Raw genomic sequence first — 18,469 nt, forward strand, 5'->3', positions numbered from 1 at the left:
AAAGTTATACTTTTCGAATGCATTGGAAAACCTGGTCTGTTTTAGAATATGATACTCAGCTAAACTAGCATATACTGCTGAGTATTGAGTTAATTGTGTACAAATACCAATTTATTTTGTGAGGCAAATTAATATTTTAGGTCACCCAGTTAGTTTGCATCTTTGCATCTATGCTAGCCTAGGCAGCCGATAGTGGGCGCTAGATCTGCACTATCATCTAGGTTTGATGTGATCAGCCGGTAACACTTGTGTCCCCAGTGGACCGGCTTGTACACAAGGCTGCAAAGGCATCATTTCCCTCCTTTACTAGCTTTAATGGCGGGCCGAGTCCAGCCAAGGTTGTGCAACATCCTAAATTGTCCGAAAACGAATGAGTGTATTACTAAATATATTTTATAACTAAACCAAGATAAACCACAGCCTGTCGTTTAATGGGAACAAATGAGTCATAGTGGGCAGAACAAGCAAGGTGGTGGGCAGAGCCAAGCACGAGCTAGCGAGATCCTATTGACGCGTTCTAGCACATCTGCATATTTCCGTTAGGGAACGCCTACTCTGAAATGCGCATGTGCAATTACTCAATTCGCCTTTGCACTCCTTCAAAACAAGGCAATTAAAAAAATGTTTTTGCTAAGGGTAAAGTCTACAAAACTTAGTCCACTCTATTCATAACATATTCTAGTTTTGGGAACAGAAATTGCATTGAGATCAAATGTTTCATCGATGAGAAAATGTACAGAATTTAGGCCAAAATCCATCTTGTTCCATCTTCTCCCACTGCCGGCCAGTGGGCTTCCGGTAGTTAGCTTCACTTTTATACATCCGTGAAATATCTGTCTCATTGCTCTGTCTGTGGTATTAACGGCTGGGCACATCATTCCTAGAAGCAGACAAATACTTTTATAACTAACCCATTGTTAACTAATTGTTCAATCTGTGGTGTAGATCTAACGCACACTATCGGCTGCCTATGCTACATATATGCATGCATTATCAAAGACGAGTTGAGTATGCAATCTCCAGTTATGCGCATGCACGTAGTATATTTCAAAATTGTATTAGTCAATCAAGTGAATAATATTGAGCATCAATTTTTATCAAATGAAAAACAGTATACATTTTGAGTGGCATTTTCTAGCTACAGCGGTCCCCGCCTACTTGTTGGTCTCGTGCGCAAAGAAAGACAATCCGATTTTGGGTGGGGGGGGATGGGTAAAATCTGTACAAGCAGCGCTGTGATTGGTCAGCAAAAATATTCAAATAAACAACAGGAATTCCCATTGGTCAATGTCCGCTCGCGAGGAGTCCTTTGGGTATAGGGGTTGTTAAGGGATTTATTGTTTCTCTCCGTCTTGAACCGAAATTGTTTTCGATCTCCTCAGTTCCACAACCAAATAACGAAACGTTGAAATGGTAAGTGTTTATTTTCTGTAGCCATACTTTTAATAACTACTGCATGGTATAGAATTTGTCCGTGTATGGTTTAATTCTACATTCGCTAGCATTACCTGCTACTGCTTCAAATTGACTGAAAAGCAATGCTAAACTAACAAGTTCGCGTTCCTAATCGATAGCTAACTTACTAGTTAGATTTGAGTTACTTTTTACCTTAGTTTAACTTATTTTCTGTTTTGGTAATTGCTGGTTTTATCACTGATAAATATATATTCTGCTATTTTCGCGTGCAAATCATGTGGTTGATCGGCAAGTAGTCTACTAACTTAACTAATTTGGATAACTACCGTCAGTTTGTTCGAGTTCGCTGGTCGTGTTGCTCCGCGGCTGTTCTGTATCAAATGTCAATATTGCCATATCTGTTGAGGTTATGTAACTAGTTACTAATAATTCGCCTTTAGCATTGCAGTACATTTCAGCAAATGGTTAACTAATACAATGGGTTTATTAAACATGGTGGTAGTGTTATCCAGCTAGTTAGCCTTCTAATTTGATATCTAACTAGTTAGCTAGCCTTCTAATTTGATGCCAGCTGAGATGTTGCTTGTCAAGAATTGGCGGGAAACGTAAGCCATCAAAATGGGGGTGATTCCCATGGCATGCTAGCAATCACTAACTACCTTCCTAATTAGAAATGTTTATATGGACCTAATTAATCAATCTTAAGTTGTCTTATTTTAGCTAAACGTTAGCAATGTCAGCCAGGCAAGTGAAGGTTGGTGACCTGGGACACGGTCAGGGGTCAAGATATTTAGGGTCTCTAGGTCCAGGATTAAGAAACACTGAGTTTTGAGGACAAATGTTGACAGCTGCGCCATACAGGCTGCAAAGTAGCTGGGAAGAGATTATCACTGTACGAATTCCATGGCACATGGTGTATGAACTGATAAACAAAACAACAATTGATTCAACACAACAAGGAAAAAGTCCAGTGTCTGTTCTTTGCCCATCTTAATCTTTTCTTTTTATTGGCCAGTCTGAGATATGGCTTTTTCTTTGCAATTCTGCCTAGGTCAGCATCCCGGAGTCGCCTCTTCACTGTTGATGTTGAGACTGGTGTTTTGCGGGTACTAATTAATTAAGCTGCCTGTTGAGGACCTGTTAGGCGTCTGTTTCTCAAACTAGACACTAATGTATTTGTCCTCTTGCTCAGTTGTGCACTAGGGCCTCCCTCTCTTTATATTCTGGTTAGAGACAGTTTGCTCTGTTCTGTGAAGGGAGTAGTACACAGCGTTGTACGAGAGCTTCAGTTTCTTGGCAATTTCTCGCATGGAATAGCCTTCATTTCTCAGAACAAGAATAGACTGACGAGTTTCAGAAGAAAGTTCTTTGTTTCTGGCCATTTTGAGCCTGTAATCGAACCCACAATTGCTGATGCTCCAGATACTCAACTAGTCTCAAGATGGCCAGTTGTATTGCTTCTTTAATCAGCACAACAGTTTTCAGCTGTGCTAACATAATTGCAAAAGGGTTTTCTAATGATCAATTAGCCTTTTAAAATGATAAACTTGGATTAGCAAACACAACCTGCCATTGGAACACAGGACTGACAGTTGCTGCTAATGGGCCTCTGTACGCCTATGTAGATAATCCATTAAATTATATATATTGTAACAAAAAACACAGTTGGGGGATTTGTGTTGTCATTTGGGTAAGGGGTGCTTGCATGCAAATCACATGGTTTCTATTAATTATCTTACTTAAAAGTCCCTATTTTTATTTTGTAATACTGTCTTGCTCCATCTATTCCAGGCTGGCGGTAAGGCAGGAAAAGACAGTGGCAAGGCCAAGGCGAAAGCAGTGTCGCGCTCCCAGAGAGCTGGACTTCAGGTAAGATTTGAATACCGCTGCAGTGATCTTATATACTGAACAAAAATATAAACGCATCATGTGAAGTTTTGGTTTCATGAGCTGAAATAAAAAAATCCTGGAAATGTTCCATATGCACAAAGCTTATTTCTCTCAAATGTTGTGTACAAATGGTTTACATCCCTGTTGGTGAGCATTTCTCTTTTGCCAAGGTAATCCACCCACCTGACAGGTGTGGCATATCATTACACAGGTGCACCTTGGACTGGGAACAAAATTACACTTTAAAATGTGCAGTTTTGACACACAACGCTACAGATGTCTGAAGTTTTGAGGGAGCGTGCAATTGGCATGATGACTGCAGGTATGGCCAACAGAGATGTTGCCAAATCAATGTTCATTTCTCTACCATAAGCTGCCTTCAACGTCGTTTTAGAGAATTTGGCAGTACGTCTAACCGGCCTCAACCGCAGACCATGTGTAAGTAACCATGTCAGCCCAGGACCTCTACATCTGGCTTCTTCACCAGTGAAATCGTCTGAAGTTGGGGGATGCAGAGTAGTGTTTCTATCTGCAATAAAGCCCTTTTGTGGGGAAAAACTAATTCTGATTGGGTGGGCCTGGCTCCCCAGTTGGTGAGCGTGGCTCCCAAGCCACCTATGGCTGCACCCCTGCCCAGTTATACTGGGGGAAAAAAATATGAATGCAACAATTCCAATGATTTTATTGAGTTACAGTTCATATAAGGAAATCAGTCAATTTAAATAATCTATGGATTTCACATGACTGGGCAGGGGCCCAACCACTGGGGAGCAAGGCCCAGCCAATCAGACTCAAATACTCCTCAATTTCATCAGCTGTCCGGGTGGCTGGTCTCAGACGATCCCGCAGGTGACGAAGCTGGGTGTGGAGGTCCTGGGCTGGCATGGTCACAAATGGCAACTGCTCTCGAGGACATTCCTGCAGTCAGCATGCCAATTGCAAGCTCCCTCAACTTGAGACATCTGTGGCATTGTGTTGACACAACTGCACATTGTAGTGGCCTTTTATTGTGCCTAGCTCAAGGTGCACCTGTGTAGTGATCATGCTGTTTAATCAACTTCTTGATATGTCACACCTGTCAGGTGGACGGATTATCTTGGCAAAGGAGAAAAGCTCACTAACAGGGATGTAAACAACTGTGTGCAAAATTTGGGAAGCTTTTTGTGCGTATGGAACATTTCTCTGATCTTTTTTATTTCAGCTCATGGGGCCCGTGTTTAATTTGAGCCTCTCAGTTTGGACTGTTTTGTTCTGGAACTTATTTGGCCGGATCCGGAACCTCTCGTTGCATTAATAATGATTTTCACTTCTTGCAATGTAAAAATTCTAACCAAAGCGATCGAAGTTCATTTGAGGTGACTCTTTGTTAATTACCTGCCCCCACAAAAAAAGCGTCACGTGAAAAAGTAGATTCTCAGCCCGTGCCTAATATTCTAAGCGTTTTATTTGGGTTGATTTTGCGCAACATTGAAACGTATGTTAGAGACCAATCTGTGGCTGTGAGAAGCATGCCAGTATGTCTCGCATAACTATAATGAGATTCATTTTCTATGATCTCTCTACTCCGCTAGACATGAGCCTGCAACTCACATCTCTAGCGTTGCACTTCGTAATTTATTTCCTTATAGAATCATAGCCACAAAAGGGTTCTGAGCGAACTGCAGCACCCCTGATGAACGTAAAGACATTTGCTAAAGTTATAGAATTACTGCGGTCTGCTCAGAAATAAATTAAATTATTCAGAATAGCCTACTACACCATGAAAAGGCCTATAATTTAGCCACAGAGGATCAATAGATTATATAAAAGAATAGCCTAGCTGTGATTGTAGCCCAATAACAAGGAATAGCCAACAGTCGGCAACGTGCGGCAAATCTGTCAGTGAAAAAACTGCATGCAGACAACAGGCCTTTCGCAATATTTCGAATGCGATCAAGGGAAAACACAGGTTGGACAGCAAATGACTCTGCTGAAAGAGAACACTATGCTGTAGGCTACCAAAATATATGATCAACATCCAAATATTGTTTTACGAGAGCGAGGCTTTTGGCACGGGTCGACAATCACCAGCGAGTGATCTGTGTATCATTGGTGAAACTGGAAACCATTTTTATGACTAATTTCCTTATCTTGTAGCCTACAATATGTCTCCACACGCCATGGCTATTGATGGATTCAAGACAAGGTCGTTTTTATTGAGCTCAGATTCTCAGTTTGTCAGTGTCAAAGTAGCCTGCCATTTCGATCATTTGTGCGGTATCAAAAAATATTCTGCCAGAGTCTCCAGTCATGAAAAATGAAATGCGTTTATAAAGGGCAACATTTTTCCCGGACCTTAGGCTACTAAAAACGTTCCCTATGTGTGCAACTTCTGTAAGTCCCTCTACTGTACTGCTCTATACCACTACGCAAATGCGCCGTAATGCATGCCTAATTATAAAGGTGCCTTTTTTTATGCGTTCTGGTACCTCAGAACTCCCCAGGTCACTTTACATGTAGCATTTTATATTTGTTCAGTATATTTCAATTGACTGATTTCCTTATGAACTAACTCAGTAAAATCTTTGCATTTATATTTTTGTTCTGTGTGTGGAGTGCTTTCGGAAAGTTTTCAGACCCCTTGACTTTTTACATAATTGATAAAATAAATGTTTCCCCCCCTCATCAATCTACACACAATACCCCATAATGACTGCAACGTTTTTGAAATTGTTGCAAATGTATTATAAATAAAATAAACATACCTTATTTACATAAGTATTCTGAACCTTTCCTATGAGACTTGAAATTGAGTTCAGGTGCATCCTGTTTCCATTGATCATCCTTGATGTTTCTACAACTTGATTGGAGTCCACCTGTGGTAAATTCAATTGATTGGACATGATTTGGAAAGGCACACACCTGTCTATATAAGGTCCCACAGTTGACAGTGCATGTCAGAGCAAAAACCAAGCCATGAGGTTGAAGGACTTTTCCGTAGAGCTCAGAGACAGGATTGTGTCATGGCACAGATCTGGGGAAGGGTACCAAAACATTTCTGCAGCATTGAAGGTCCCCAAGAACACAGTGGCGTCCGTCATTCTTAAATGGAAGAAGTTTGGAACCACCCAGACTCTTCCTAGAGTTGGCTGCCCGGCCAAACTGTACAATCGGGGGAGAAGGGCCTTGTTCAGGGAGGTGACCAAGAACCCGATGGTCACTCTGGCAGAGTTCCTCTGTGGAGATGGGAGAACCTTCACTGCACTCCACCAATCAGGCCTTTATGGTAGAGTGGCAAGACGGAAGCCACTCTTCCATAAAAGGCACATGACAGCCCGCTTGGAGTTTGCCAAAAGGACTCTCAGACAATGAGAAACAAGGTTCTCTGTTCTGATGAAACCAAGCTTGAACTCTTTGACCTGAATGCCAAGCGTCACATCTGGAGGAAACCTGGCACCATTCCTACGGTGAAGCATGGTGGCAGCATCATGCTGTGGATATGTGTTTCAGCAGCAGGGACTGGGAGACTAGTCAGGATCCAGGGAAAGATGAATGGCACAAAGTACAGAGAAATCCTTGATGAAAACCTGCGCCGGCCCTCAGACTTGGGTGAACGTTCACCTTCCAACAGGACAACAACCCTACGCACACAGCCAAGACAACGCAGGAGTGGCTTTGGGACACGTCTCTGAATGTCCTTGAGTGGCCCAGCCAGAGCCCGGACTTGAACGCTATCAAACGTCTCTGGACGTGACAGAGCTTGAGAGGATCTGTAGAGAAGAATGGGAGAAATTCCTCAAATACAGGTGTGCAAAGCTTATAGTGTCATACCCAGAATACTCGAGGCTGTAATCGCTGCCAGATGTGCTTCCACAAAGTACTGAGTAAAAGGTCTGAATACATATGTGAATGTGATATTTCTGTTTTTTTAATACATTGCCACAAATTCTGTTTTTGCTTTGTCATTATGGGGTTGTGTGGATTGAGGTGAAACATTCGTTTTTTTTTTTTTCCATTTTAGAATAAGGCTGTAACAATGTAGAACGGGTGGAGGTCTGAATACTTTCCGAATGCACTGTATATGCACCTTATCGTTCATTATAATGGATCTTGAGTTTCTGTTCTATTAGGTAAGAGTAGCAATGCTATTTTCCATGTTCCTGCTATTACAATAAAACTCTTCCATTCAACTGGTTTGCATTTGTTTGCTTCTCAATGTTTCAGTGCTCATGTACGGCTATTACTAGAAACCACTCATTCATTGCAGAGCCATTGTGTAGTGGTAACACTCCCTGGAACATGTCACAAGTGCAACTGTCCAACAGAGACCAGGTTAAATCCCTGTGTCCAACCTTCTCACTGTTTCTCCCACTTGCTTGTCTCCCCACATCGTTTCCTTACTTTCTGAATAGGTGTTAACACTAATATTGCTATACTGTATATACCCTCATCCCCTTTTTCCCCCCCCCTGTTTTCTTCCTTCCAGTTCCCAGTGGGTCGTATCCACAGGCACTTGAAGACTCGTACTACCAGCCATGGCCGTGTAGGAGCCACAGCGGCCGTGTACAGTGCTGCCATCCTGGAGTACCTCACCGCTGAGGTGCGCGTACCACCGACGCATCTGATAAAATACATCCTGTTGGATTAGACTATTGCTGTCATGTAACCAAAATGTCATTTATCAATTTGTGAGGGATTGGGAAGATGTATAAGAGTGCTATTGAATAGTAGATCTCTGAATCGTTTCATATTTGAGTTTAAGATTTTTGTTTCCAGGTACTGGAGTTGGCGGGCAACGCTTCCAAAGATCTGAAGGTGAAGCGCATCACCCCTCGCCACTTGCAGCTCGCTATCCGTGGAGACGAGGAGTTGGACTCCCTCATCAAGGCCACCATCGCTGGAGGAGGTGAGTTGTAATAATAATAATAATATGCCATTTAGCAGACGCTTTTATCCAAAGCGACTTACAGTCATGCGTGCATAATTTTTTATTTTTTTTGTGTATGGGTGGTCCTGGGGATCGAACCCACTACCTTGGCGTTACAAGCGCCGTGCTCTACCAGCTGAGCTACAGAGGACCACAGTTGTGAAGGCACACCGTTATTAGATCACTTGCTCTCACACACAGTTATTGGAACAAACACACGCATAATCGCCCTCCACATATGCACCCGTTTTTGGATCATTGCTATTGTACGTGGTGTTTTCAAAATACTAGATGTCCACATCTCCATTTCTTTCATAACATGCATACGCTCGTGTTCTTGTTTGACCGCTGTTTGCTTCTGTTTCCAGGAGTGATCCCTCACATCCACAAGTCCCTGATTGGGAAGAAGGGCCAGCAGAAGACTGCGTAGACAGACATCTTGTTGACTGTGAAGGATTTTATTCGGACTGGACTGTGTTCGGAGACGCTTGTATTCAGACTTACTTGACCGACCAGAACTTCACATTTTCTTTTATTAATATTATAGCTAACGATGATGAGTGATTGTTACGGTTTTGTCATTATTGTAATATTTCCCATAACTAGAAAAACTCAAACACATTTGGATTAGGGCTGGGCGACTGGCCTAAAAATCGGATCGTAATTTATTTTTTAATTTATGGGCGGTTCCTAAAACATGTAATAGTTTTCTTGTACAATTTTAAAGGTCAAATAGTCAAGCAACAATCTAATTCAGGACTTGTGAAATTATACCTGGGCTCAATAAAAGCCTTCTACAACATAAGATCACTAATAATTTAAATATTTTATCAATTTTAACCTGCTTTTTTGCAATCACTGATCTGGTTTATGAAAATTCCCCTTTTCTAACAAATTTAACCAGAATCATGCATAATGTACATTAACTAATAATTAATAACTTCTTGTAGCAGGCGTTATAGAAAATTAACACTGGTCTCAAGCGCAAGCCCACATGCTAGTAGGTAGCCAGCTAATCTTTGTATTTCACATTTAGTGTACTTGGGTCTATTTGCTAGCTAACAAGGCAGAACAGTTGCATTATAATAATAAATTATGAACACACCCTTCTGTTTCCAACTGTTTAAACAGCATGCTATCCTGTCCACTTTGTTCAGATGTTGAAATCAAGTGGCCTAACTTGTCAGAATGAGAAGTTGCCAATCATATTGTTTTATGACTAGACAGCTAGTATAAGTCTTTGGCTAAAATGCTGCTTCGTGTAAATGGTAGTGCAATGCTGCGCGCGACAAACTGAGCATTCATTTCCATAGACGCGCTCTTTTAATTAGTGTCTGCTCTGCGTGCAATTTGAGTAGTTAAGACAAAGGGTATCGTCAGAAAAGGTAACTTCTCCTCTTGTTACATTAAAATGTCCATATGACCGGTTTTCTGTTGGACCAAACCTTAAATGCAAATAGCAAGTTGAAACCAATTGTCGGAGAGGAAGAACTGATCTCATCTTTATGAGTGGCAGGGGGAGTGTGAACCATAGAGCACGTGTCAAACTTATTCCACAGAGGGCAGAGTGTTTGCGGGTTTTCACTCCTCCCTTGTACTTGATTGACAAATGAAGGTCCCTAATTAGTAAAGAACTCCCCTCATCTGGTTGTCTTAATTGAAAACATCCGCAGACACTAGGCCCTCCATGGAATGAGTTCGACACCCCTGCCGTAGAGGCGAGAGGTTTCACTCGCACCAAAATCTGTCCAAAATAAGGCCAATGGGATTGAGCTTAGTTTGGATTTAATCTTGTCGCCTGCCTTTGGGACGACTCCCACTGTTAGGGTGGAGACATGCATCTCATCATTATATACAGATCTCTGGTGTTAGTGGGAAGGAGCGAAGAAGATGAGACCAAAAAGACATGAGAACAAGCAGACAATGACACTCATAAAAATGAAAAAGACAATACACCTCTTCTTGCGATACAGGCATTTAGAATATTGCACAAATTCGAATTAATCAAATTAATTCGATATCGCCCATTTTTTTTAATTTTTAGATTGTTGGGCAGGACGGGGAAATAATCATACGTTTGTTATTGTGACAGTTGAATTTGTTTTGATTGGCAGGGCTTCGTAAATGTTTTATACTGAAAATTGAATTAAAACTCATTTTTTATAAAAACGAAGCTGTTTGTGGATTTCTTCCGTATTGGTCTAGCTAAATTATTAGAATTTTTATGCTACGATGAAGTAATGTCTTTATTTGCTACTAGTTCTAACAAAGCCTGTATCAAGGCTAGGGTTGCAAAGGGTGGGTATACTACTGGAAACGTTTTACCAGGGAACTACCAGAGGTTTATAGAGCGCAATTGTAATGGCATCTCTTTGTAGGCTCGTTGGTCACAGCCAATAGGGAAATGAATGTAGTTTTTTGATCAACTCCGAAAAACTCCGAAAATAAGGTCTGTGGTTAAAAACAGGCTTAGGAGATCTTTTGCTTTATTCTACAAGAATCAGCTAACATCACTTTGTGAATTTTGAAGTATTTTATGTCATCCAAATGAGCGCATGAAGGCTTCATAATTCATGAAGGTCATGTTAACTGATTATCTTATAAAGGAAAAATGCCTATGGGGGAAATGAAGTCTGCGGTTAACACAGGCTTAGGAGACCATACTTTTTTGAACCATAAGCGATGGAGGACTCGTCTTTATACCATTCTGTGACCTCATGGGCAGCGCTATTGAGGCTGCAGTAAAAGTCAGTATCTGGTGTGGCCACCAACTGCATTAAGTACTGCAGTGCATCTCCTTCTCATGGACTGCACCAGATTTGCCATTTCTTGCTGTGAGATGTTACCCCACTCTTCCAACAAGGCACCTGCAAGTTCCCGGACAATTCTGGGGGGAATGGCCCTAGCCCTCACCCTCCGATCCAACAGGTCCCAGACGTGCTCAATGGGATTGAGATCCTCTTCGCTGGCCATGGCAGAACACTGACATTCCTGTTTTGCAGGAAATCACGCACAGAACGAGCAGTATGGCTGGTGGCATTGTCATGCTGGAGGGTCATGTCAGGATGAGCCTGCAGGAAGGGTACCACATGAGGGAGGAGGATATCTTCCCTGTAACGCACAGCGTTGAGATTGCCTGCAATGACAACAAGCTCAGTCCGATGATGCTGTGACACACCGCCCCAGACCATGACGGACCCTCCACCTCCAAATCGATCCCGCTCCAAAGTACAGGCCTCGGTGTAACGCTCATTCCTTCGACGATAAACGCAAATCCGACAATCACCCCTGGTGAGACAAAACCGTGACTCGTCAGTGAAGAGCACCTTTTGCCAGTCCTGTCTAGTCCTGCAACGGTGTGTTTGTGCCCATAGGCGACATTGTTGCCTGTGATGTCTGGTGAGGACCTGCCTTACAACAGGCCTACAAGCCCTCAGTCCAGCCTCTCTCAGCCTATTGCGGGCAGTCTGAGCACTGATGGAGGGATTGTGCGTTCCTGGTGTAACTCGGGCAGATGTTGTTGCCACCCTGTACCTGTCCCGCAGGTGTGATGTTCGGATGTACCGATCCTGTGCAGGTGTTGTTACACGTGGTCTGCCACTGCGAGGACGATCAGCTGTCCGTCCTGTCTCCCTGTAGCACTGTCTTAGTCGTCTCACAGTACGGACATTGCAATTTATTGCCCTGGCCACACCTGCAGTCCTCATGCCTCCTTGCAGCATGCCTAAGGCACGTTCACGCAGATGAGCAGGGACCCTGGGAATCTTTCTTTTGGTGTTTTTCAGAGTCAGTAGAAAGGCCTCTTTAGACTCCTACATTTTCATAACTGTGACCTTAATTGCCTACCGTCTAGTGTCTTAAGAACCGTTCCACAGGTGCATGTTCATTCATTGTTTATGGTTAATTGAACAAGCGTGGGAAACTGTTTAAACCCTTTACAATGAAGATCTGTGAAGTTATTTTGATTTTTATGAATTATCTTTCAAAGACAGGGTCCTGAAAAAGGGACATTTCTTTTTTTGCTGAGTTTACTAGGAACTCATGGACAATATGGTCACAGATATAAAAAATTTATACTGAATGCATTTTAAAAAAAGTTATTGAAGCATAAGTTACCATAGATGACCATAGATTGTTAGTTACCAAAATTACAGAAGATTCTGGTAATTTGTGTAAATTACCAGTAGCTTTGCAACCCTAATCAAGGCACTTTAAAAACATCTCTGGTTTGTTGATGTGACAAAATGATCAAATGCTGTAGGTAGCCTATAGCGATTAAGAGCGTTGGGCCAGTAACCGAAAGGTCGCTGGTTTGAATCCCCAAGCCGACTAGGTAAGCAATCTTTCGACATGCCCTTGAGCAAGGCACTTAACCCTAATTGCTCCTGTAAGTCGCTCTGGATAAGAGCGTCCGCTAAATGACTAAAATGTAAATACAGCATTTTATGATGAGTAGTAATATCTTGATTTGCAGCTAGTTTTAGTGCTTTGTTAAAGGGACAATCTGCAGTCGAAACAATAACAAATTATATGTTGTCAATCATTTTGACAACTGTGCTGAGCAATTAACCGAAATGTTGGTTATTTTTCGGGTTTAAACCATGTCGGTTCAATTATTTGAATTCTATTTCAATAGTTTTTCTGTGAGCTCAATGCGCACATTGCGCAGTTTCTCAAAATAAATCGGATCAAGCCCGAACTGTGTGATGTAGTAGGGAGTTGTAGTTTCCAACAGACCAATATTCTACATAGTTTAGTGCCAAAAACGTGGTAATTAACTACAATGACCATAATCCATTGCACACCTCATACTTGTCCGGTCTGTTTCTTTTACGTCTGCTACTTAAGAGACAAGAATGGTCGATCGAGAGGAATAGAGAGCAGTTGCTAGCTCTACCTGAAAATACATTATATAAGTGACTGATAGTTGGTATTCAGCAGTCATAAGTATGCCTTATTTACTTTGAAGAACTACTAAAATTATTTTGTCGGACAGCATAGGCACTTTCTCCATAGGGATGAGATGATGACTTGGAATGAAATAAAGTCATCAAATAAAACAAATGTAATATAAACAACTGAAATATTTTATTAAAGTAATGTGAATAAATGATGGTTAATAAGTGAAGCACTAAGCAGTAATTGGCAGTCACTACCCTCATGGGACTTTTATTAATTGTTTTATTCTGTGGTGTTACAGCATTCAACCCACATAATGCATAGTGCATTTAATGTAAAAAAATTAAAATAATCACTTTCAAAATCCATGATTATGTTTTAATCTAACCAAACAGACTTCAAAAAGCACTAATCGCTCAGCACTACAACATATCAACAATTCCCTCTGTAACGCCTCGATCACACCAACAGCGCCATTGCGTTTTGGTACACCAGAAGTAAATTGATTTCCAATGGAACGCTGCGTTTGCCTTGCAGCATTGCAGAGGCAGTTGCAGTGCATTCTGTGTGGGGCATACGTTGGCTATATCAAACGTATGCATCAAATTGCATGTGTAGACGGCTTGACAGAAATGGTAGCAGAAGGTGAATGTTGAACGTTGGTTGCACACATATCCAGATGATGCTGCTTACTATTTTGCGCAATGACTCTGTAGGTGTGATCGAGGTGTAAAAGTCTGGAGAATATACAGTGGGGAAAAAAAGTATTTAGTCAGCCACCAATTGTGCAAGTTATCCCACTTAAAAAGATGAGAGGCCAGTAATTTTCATCATAGGTACACGTCAACTATGGCAGACAAATTGAGAAAAGAAAATCCAGAAAATCACATTGTAGGATTTTTTATGAATTTATTTGCAAATTATGGTGGAAAATAAGTATTTGGTCAACTACAAACAAGCAAGATTTCTGGCTCTCACAGAACTGTAACTTCTTCTTTAAGAGGCTCCTCTGTCCTCCACTCGTTACCTGTATTAATGGCACCTGTTTGAACTTGTTATCAGTATAAAAGACACCTGTCCACAACCTCAAACAGTCACACTCCAAACTCCACTATGGCCAAGACCAAAGAGCTGTCAAAGGACACCAGAAACCAAATTGTAGACCTGCACCAGGCTGGGAAGACTGAATCTGCAATAGGTAAGCAGCTTGGTTTGAAGAAATCAACTGTGGGAGCAATTATTAGGAAATGGAAGACATACAAGACCACTGATAATCTCCCTCGATCTGGGGGTTCCACGCAAGATCTCACCCCGTGGGGTCAAAATGATCACAAGAACGGTGAGCAAAATCCCAGAACCACACGGGGGGACCTAGTGAATGACCTGCAGAGAGCTGGGACCAAAGTAACAAAGCCTACCATCAGTAACACACTACGCCGCCAGGGACTCAAATCCAGCAGTGCAAGACGTGTCCCCCTGCTTAAGCCAGTACATGTCCAGGCCCGTCTGAAGTTTGCTAGAGTGCATTTGGATGATCCAGAAGAGGATTGGGAGAATGTCATATGGTCAGATGAAACCAAAATATAACTTTTTGGTAAAAACTCAACTCGTCGTGTTTGGAGGACAAAGAATGCTGAGTTGCATCCAAAGAACACCATACCTACTGTGAAGCATGGGGGTGGAAACATAATGCTTTGGGGCTGTTTTTTCTGCAAAGGGACCAGGACGACTGATCCGTGTAAAGGGAAAGAATGAATGGGGCCATGTATTGTGAGATTTTGAGTGAAAACCTCCTTCCATCAGCAAGGGCATTGAAGATGAAACGTGGCTGGGTCTTTCAGCATGACAATGATCCCAAACACACCGCCCGGGCAATGAAGGAGTGGCTTCGTAAGAAGCATTTCAAGGTCCTGGAGTGGCCTAGCCAGTCTCCAGATCTCAACCCCATAGAAAATCTTTGGAGGGAGTTGAAAGTCTGTGTTGCCCAGCGACAGCCCCAAAACATCACTGCTCTAGAGGAGATCTGCATGGAGGAATGGGCCAAAATACCAGCAACAGTGTGTGAAAACCTTGTGAAGACTTACAGAAAACGTTTGACCTGTGTCATTGCCAACAAAGGGTATAAACAAAGTATTGAGAAACTTTTGTTATTGACCAAATACTTATTTTCCACCATAATTTGCAAATAAATTCATAAAAAATCCTACAATGTGATTTTCTGGATTTATTTTTCTCATTTTGTCTGTCATAGTTGAAGTGTACCTATGATGAAAATTACAGGCCTCTCTCATCTTTTTAAGTGGGAGAACTTGCACAATTGGTGGCTGACTAAATACTTTTTTCCCCACTGTATCTAAGCCACCACACAAACTTTGGTGAAGGTATACTGAACAAAAATATAAACGCAACAATATCAAAGATTTTACTGAGTTACAGTTCATGTGAGGAAATCAGTCAATTGATATGAAATCATTAGGCCCTAATCTTCGGATTTCACATGACAGGGAATACAGATATGCATCTGTTGGTCACAGATACCTTAATAAACATAGGCCTCACAGTGGGCCTCAGGATAATGTCACAGTATTTCTGTGCATTCAAATTGCCATGGATAAAATGTAATTTTGTTCGTTGTCCGTAGCTTATGCCTGCCCATACCAAAACCCCACCGCCACCATGGGGCACACTATTCACAATGTTGACATCAGCAAACTGCTCCTCCACACGACGCCATACACGTGGTCTGCGGTTGTGATGCCGGTTGGACGTACTGCCAAATTCTCTAAAACGACGTTGGAGGCGGTTATGATAGAGACATTAACATTCAATTCTCTGGCAACAGCTCTGGTGGACATATCTGCAGTCAGCATACCAATTTCACGCCTCCTCAAAATATCTGTGGCATTTTGTTGTGACAAAACTGCACATTTTAGAGTGGCCTTTTATTGTCCCCACACAAGGGGCACCTGAGTAATGATCATGCTGTTTAATCAGCTTCTTGATATGCCACCTGTCAGGTGGATGGATTGGAAAAAGGAGAAATGCTCACTAACAGGGATGTAAACAAATTTGTGCACAACATTTGGGAGAAATAAGCTTTTTGTGCACGTGGAACATTTCTGGTATCTTTCATTTCAGCTCATGAAACATGGGACTAACAATTTACATGTTGCGTTTATATTTTTGTTCTGTGTAGGTGTTTCTGAAGCCGAGATGAATTTGTTGGCGTGTGGGAAGAGTCTAACATTCGGGAAATGGCACTGAAATTAGCCTACCGATCGCCTATTTAGACCCAATCACCATCTCTTCAAAGTATGTTGAGATATTTTTTACATATAGTATTATTTCTAATAAAGATATCTACATACAGTGCATTCGGAAAGTATTCAGACCCCTTGACTTTTTCCACATTTTGTAACGTTACAGCCTTATTCTAAAATGTATTAAATAAATGTTTTTCCTCATCAATCTACACACACTACCCCATAAAGACAAAGCAAAAACAGGTTTTTATAAATTTGAGCAAATGTATAAAAAAACAAAAACAGATACCTTATTTACATATGTATTCAGACCCTTTGCTATGCGAATCGAAATTGAGCTCCTGTTTCCATTGATCATCCTTGAGATGTTTCTACAACTTGATTGGAGTCCACCTGTGGTAAATTCAATTGATTGGACATGATTTGGAAAGGCACACACCTGTCTATATAAGGTCCCACAGTTGACAGTGCATGTCAGAGAAAAAACTAAGCCATGTTGAAGGAATTGTCCGTAGAGCTCCGAGACAGGATTGTGTCGAGTCACAGATCTGGGGAAGGGTACCAAAAAATGTCTGCAACATTGAAGGTCCCCAAGAACACAGTGGCCTCCATCATTCTTGAATGGAAGAAGTTTGGAACCCCCAAGACTCCTCCTAGAGCTGGCCGCCCGGCCAAACTGAGCAATCGGGGTAGGAAGGGCCTTGGTCAGGGAGGTGACCAAGAACCTGATGGTCACTTTGACAGAGCCCTAGAGTTCCTCTGTGGAGATGGGAGAACCTTCCAGAAGGACAACCGTCTCTGCAGCACTCCACTCCTCAGTAAAAGGCACATGACAGCCCGCTTGGAGTGTGCCAAAATGTACCTAAAGACTCTCAGACCATGAGAAACAAGATTATCTGGTCTGATGAAACCAAGATTGAACTCTTTGTCCTGATTGCCAAGCGTCACGTCTGGATGAAACCTGGCACCATTCCTACGGTGAAGCGTGGTGGCAGCATCATGCTGTGGATATGTGTTTCAGCAGCAGGGACTGGGAGACTAGTCAGGATCCAGGGAAAGATGAATGGCGCAAAGTACAGAGAAATCCTTGATGAAATCCTGCGCCGGCCCTCAGACTTGGGTGAACGTTCACCTTCCAACAGGACAACAACCCTACGCACACAGCCAAGACAACGCAGGAGTGGCTTTGGGACACGTCTCTGAATGTCCTTGTGGCCCAGCCAGAGCCCGGACTTGAACGCTATCGAACGTCTCTGGACATGACAGAGCTTGAGAGGATCTGTAGAGAAGAATGGGAGAAATTCTGCAGCACTCCACTCCTCAGTAAAAGGCACATGACAGCCCGCTTGGAGTGTGCCAAAATGTACCTAAAGATTCTCAGACCATGAGAAACAAGATTATCTGGTCTGATGAAACCAAGATTGAACTCTTTGTCCTGATTGCCAAACGTCATGTCTGGAGGAAACCTGGCACCATCCCTACGGTGAAGCATGGTGGTGGCAGCATTATTCTGTGGGGATGTTTTTCAGCGGCAGGGACTGGGAGACTAGTCAGGATCAAGGCAAAGATGAACGGAGCAAAGTACAGAAAGATCCTTCATGAAAACCTGCTCAGGACCTCAGACTGGGGCGAAGGTTCATCTTCCAACAGGACAACGACTCTAAGCACACAGCCAAGACAACGCAAGAGTGGCTTCGGGACAAGTCTCTGAATGTTCTTGAGTGGTCCAGCCAGAGCCCGGACTTGAACCCGATCGAACATCTCTGGGGAAACCTGAAAATAGCTGTGCAGCGACGCTCCCCATCCAACCTGACAGAGCTTAAGAGGATCTGCAGAGAAGAATGGGAGAAACTCTCCAAATACAGGTGTGCTTGTACCATCATACCCAAGAAGACTTGAGGCTGTAAACGCTGCCAAAGGTGCTTCAACAAAGTACTGAATAAAGGGTCTGAATACTTATGTAAATGTAATATTTCCGGTTTTGTATTTTTTATACATTTGCAAAACTTTCTAAAAACCTGTTTTTGCTTTGTCATTATGGGGTATTCTGTGCAGATTGATGAGGGGGAAAACAATTTAATCCATTTTAGAATAA

At 42.2% G+C, this 18,469-nt stretch overlaps 1 protein-coding gene across 1 annotated transcript; it reads left to right on the plus strand.

Annotated features, from left to right (window-relative positions):
* Positions 1-1,299: 1,299 nt before the first annotated feature.
* On the plus strand, positions 1,300-10,385 carry LOC121585182 (histone H2A.V). Its single transcript, XM_041901580.2, has 5 exons — positions 1,300-1,413; positions 3,208-3,285; positions 7,772-7,885; positions 8,062-8,191; positions 8,581-10,385. Exons 1-5 carry the CDS (start codon positions 1,411-1,413, stop codon positions 8,640-8,642), a joined length of 387 nt encoding a protein of 128 aa, XP_041757514.1. The 5' UTR covers positions 1,300-1,410; the 3' UTR covers positions 8,643-10,385.
* The last annotated feature ends 8,084 nt before the right edge of the window (positions 10,386-18,469 follow it).

The sequence above is a fragment of the Coregonus clupeaformis genome, chromosome 16, assembly GCF_020615455.1.
Source record: "Coregonus clupeaformis isolate EN_2021a chromosome 16, ASM2061545v1, whole genome shotgun sequence".
NCBI lineage: Eukaryota > Metazoa > Chordata > Actinopteri > Salmoniformes > Salmonidae > Coregonus > Coregonus clupeaformis.

Excerpts from the sequence above, each read along its gene's own strand:
- LOC121585182 (XM_041901580.2), top strand. Across the intron at positions 3,286-7,771 it reads CCCAGAGAGCTGGACTTCAG|TTCCCAGTGGGTCGTATCCA; the intron begins GTAAGATTTGAA and ends TCTTCCTTCCAG. Across the intron at positions 8,192-8,580 it reads GGCCACCATCGCTGGAGGAG|GAGTGATCCCTCACATCCAC; the intron begins GTGAGTTGTAAT and ends TTCTGTTTCCAG.